Below are 2,279 nucleotides of genomic sequence, written 5' to 3'. Positions count from 1 at the left end.
AAATATTTAATTTCTTTATTTACTGTATAATTTATTTAATAATGACATCATTAAATTAATAATTGTTTAATTTTTAAATAAGTTTTTGATAAAAAAAAAATTAAAATTTTATTTTTACACAAATAATTCGAAGAAAATATTTATTAGTATATATTTAAAATTGTCAAAAATAATAATATAATATTTTTAAAGGGAGTGGATTGATAAACAAACAATGTAGAGTGTCATGTGGACAAGATGGCGGGAAGGGAGTGGAATGGATTCAGCGAAGAAGAAATCAAAAGAATTCAGATGAACGGCGATTGCATTAATGGCAAGTTACGAACACGTTCATTTGATTAGAATCTATTACATAAGATGAAACCGATGTAAAATTTATATTTAACAAATTAAAAGATCTTAAAATTATCAAAACATCACGTGACTTGAATTATGTCAATTTCCATTTAAATTTTCATTTTTATAATGTGATGGAATATATCACATTTTATAAAGGTTATATTCATTTCAAATTTTATTATATTATATATATATATATATTTTTTTTTTTTATAGAGGTTACAAACGCTACAACACAGCCTAAACCAATTAAGACTCAAGTTAGAAAAGGAATATTAAAGAAAACAAAATATATGAGTGAAAATTTACCAGTTAAAGATGACATTACTCCTAAACAGAGACTGTCAAAGCCTAAAGTGGAGTTTGTCGTGGAAAGTGAAGATTCTGGGAAGAATGAGTTAAATAAGCCATCTATAGAAGATTCTGATTTATCTCAGGATAGTAAATCCACAGAAGAAGGATCTGTTCAAAAACCAAATGTGAAACATGTTACAATTCACGAAGAGAAAAATACTTTCAGGTAAGATAAGTTAGATTATTCTAATTTTCTAAAAATTGTATTTTAATTTGTTCGATTTGCAATTTGTCATAATTTGCTATCATTTATGTTATTTCCTAATGAATATTATTTTNTATTCCTACTTAAAGATTTAATAATTATAATCAAGAAAAAACAATTTAAATATATCATTTTTACAAATATATATTTAATTTTGAATTTATTTACCTCTTAAAACCAGACTTTACATATCTTGACAACTTCTAAGACACTTGAGAAAAAAGTAAACAAAAAAAAAAAAGATAATTGCACGCAGCACGAATGTTTAATTAATCAGCGAATAGCAAAAAAACAGGTTAATTTAAATTAAAGGAACTATAAATAAATGTATAAAGTGGCTGGAATGAACTATATTTTTTTATACCTGTAACATCCAAACACTATATTCTTGAATTTAATCATGACATTTATTGATCAGTTTTCCCGCCAAACTACGATATAGATTTTAGCACTTTTATAAACGAATGACTCATGGTTTGCTCTCGTAGAGAAGGAAGTTACGGAAGTTAAAGCAACTACACTTGATAATTATCGTACATGCATTTAATATTTTAAGATATATCCGTAAAAAGAATGAAGTGAAACTCAAAAAAAACTATAGTTTAACATAATTTTTTTTCAGTTTTTAAATAAATCAAAGAGTTTTGTTCAAGCAATTGTGATAAATATAAATACAGTACAGTATATTTTGCTATATATATAAAAATAAGAAATTAATTTATTATTGTTTTATGGGCATTTTAAAATTTATCGTATGGAAATTTGTCTATAAAATATACGACGTCTCTCGATTTTAAATAACTAAAATCCACTTATCTAGAATAAATACACGAGTGAACTAAATAAATTTTAATTTTATCGAACAAAAATGCTAGTATAGAAAAGGATTTTTTAATTTAATTAAAAAAGGATTGACATATGTCCTCTTTTAACCGGACGTGTCCTCTTTTCGAACGCAAAATATATGTCAAGTTGGATTTTTATAAATTACGTAGATTGGAAATGCATGGATTTTGTTTATATATATATATATAAACAAAATCCATAAAAAAAAAATATATATATATATATATACAGTGGTGCCTCGTACAACGTACTTAATCCGTTCCAGGTGCACGTCCGTTAAGTGAAACGTCCGTTATACGAAACGCATTTTCCCATAGAAATACATGTTAAAACATATAATTCGTTCCGCAGCATAAAATAACCGTACTGTACCATAAAAAATGAAAATGGAGCAGACACCAATTATGCCGGGTAGTCAGATGTTGTGAGGAGGAGGTGGAAGAACACTTTCTTTACACATTCATACAGATACAGACTTTTTACACATTGCAGCGGGTCTTTTTTTATTGTTTTTTAATCGGAGTCAGATTCAGGA

The 2,279-nt window shown here is 26.1% G+C and overlaps 2 protein-coding genes across 3 annotated transcripts in view; one reads left to right on the top strand and one right to left on the bottom strand.

Annotated features, from left to right (window-relative positions):
• Positions 1 to 1,436, bottom strand: part of LOC111618261 (proton-coupled folate transporter-like) — a 9,874-nt gene extending 8,438 nt beyond the window's left edge. The window contains exons 1-2 of the mRNA XM_023359751.1: positions 1,263 to 1,436; positions 1,067 to 1,109 (exon numbers count right to left, since the gene is read on the bottom strand). The gene's annotated coding sequence lies outside the window, so the exon portion shown is untranslated. The remainder of the gene's footprint in view (positions 1 to 1,066; positions 1,110 to 1,262) is intronic.
• Positions 211 to 2,279, top strand: part of LOC111618262 (RAB6-interacting golgin-like) — a 12,710-nt gene continuing 10,641 nt past the window's right edge. The window contains exons 1-2 of one of the 2 annotated variants that reach the window (XM_023359753.1): positions 211 to 313; positions 556 to 859. In XM_023359753.1, the coding sequence (XP_023215521.1) occupies positions 238 to 313; positions 556 to 859 (380 nt within the window). In that variant the 5' untranslated portion in view covers positions 211 to 237. The other variant, XM_023359755.1, reaches the window with a different exon arrangement.

This window comes from Centruroides sculpturatus, unplaced genomic scaffold (genome assembly GCF_000671375.1).
Source record: "Centruroides sculpturatus isolate CEXI.00-Female unplaced genomic scaffold, Cexi_2.0 scaffold154, whole genome shotgun sequence".
Lineage (NCBI taxonomy): Eukaryota > Metazoa > Arthropoda > Arachnida > Scorpiones > Buthidae > Centruroides > Centruroides sculpturatus.
This window is presented reverse-complemented; position numbering and strand designations above follow the sequence as displayed.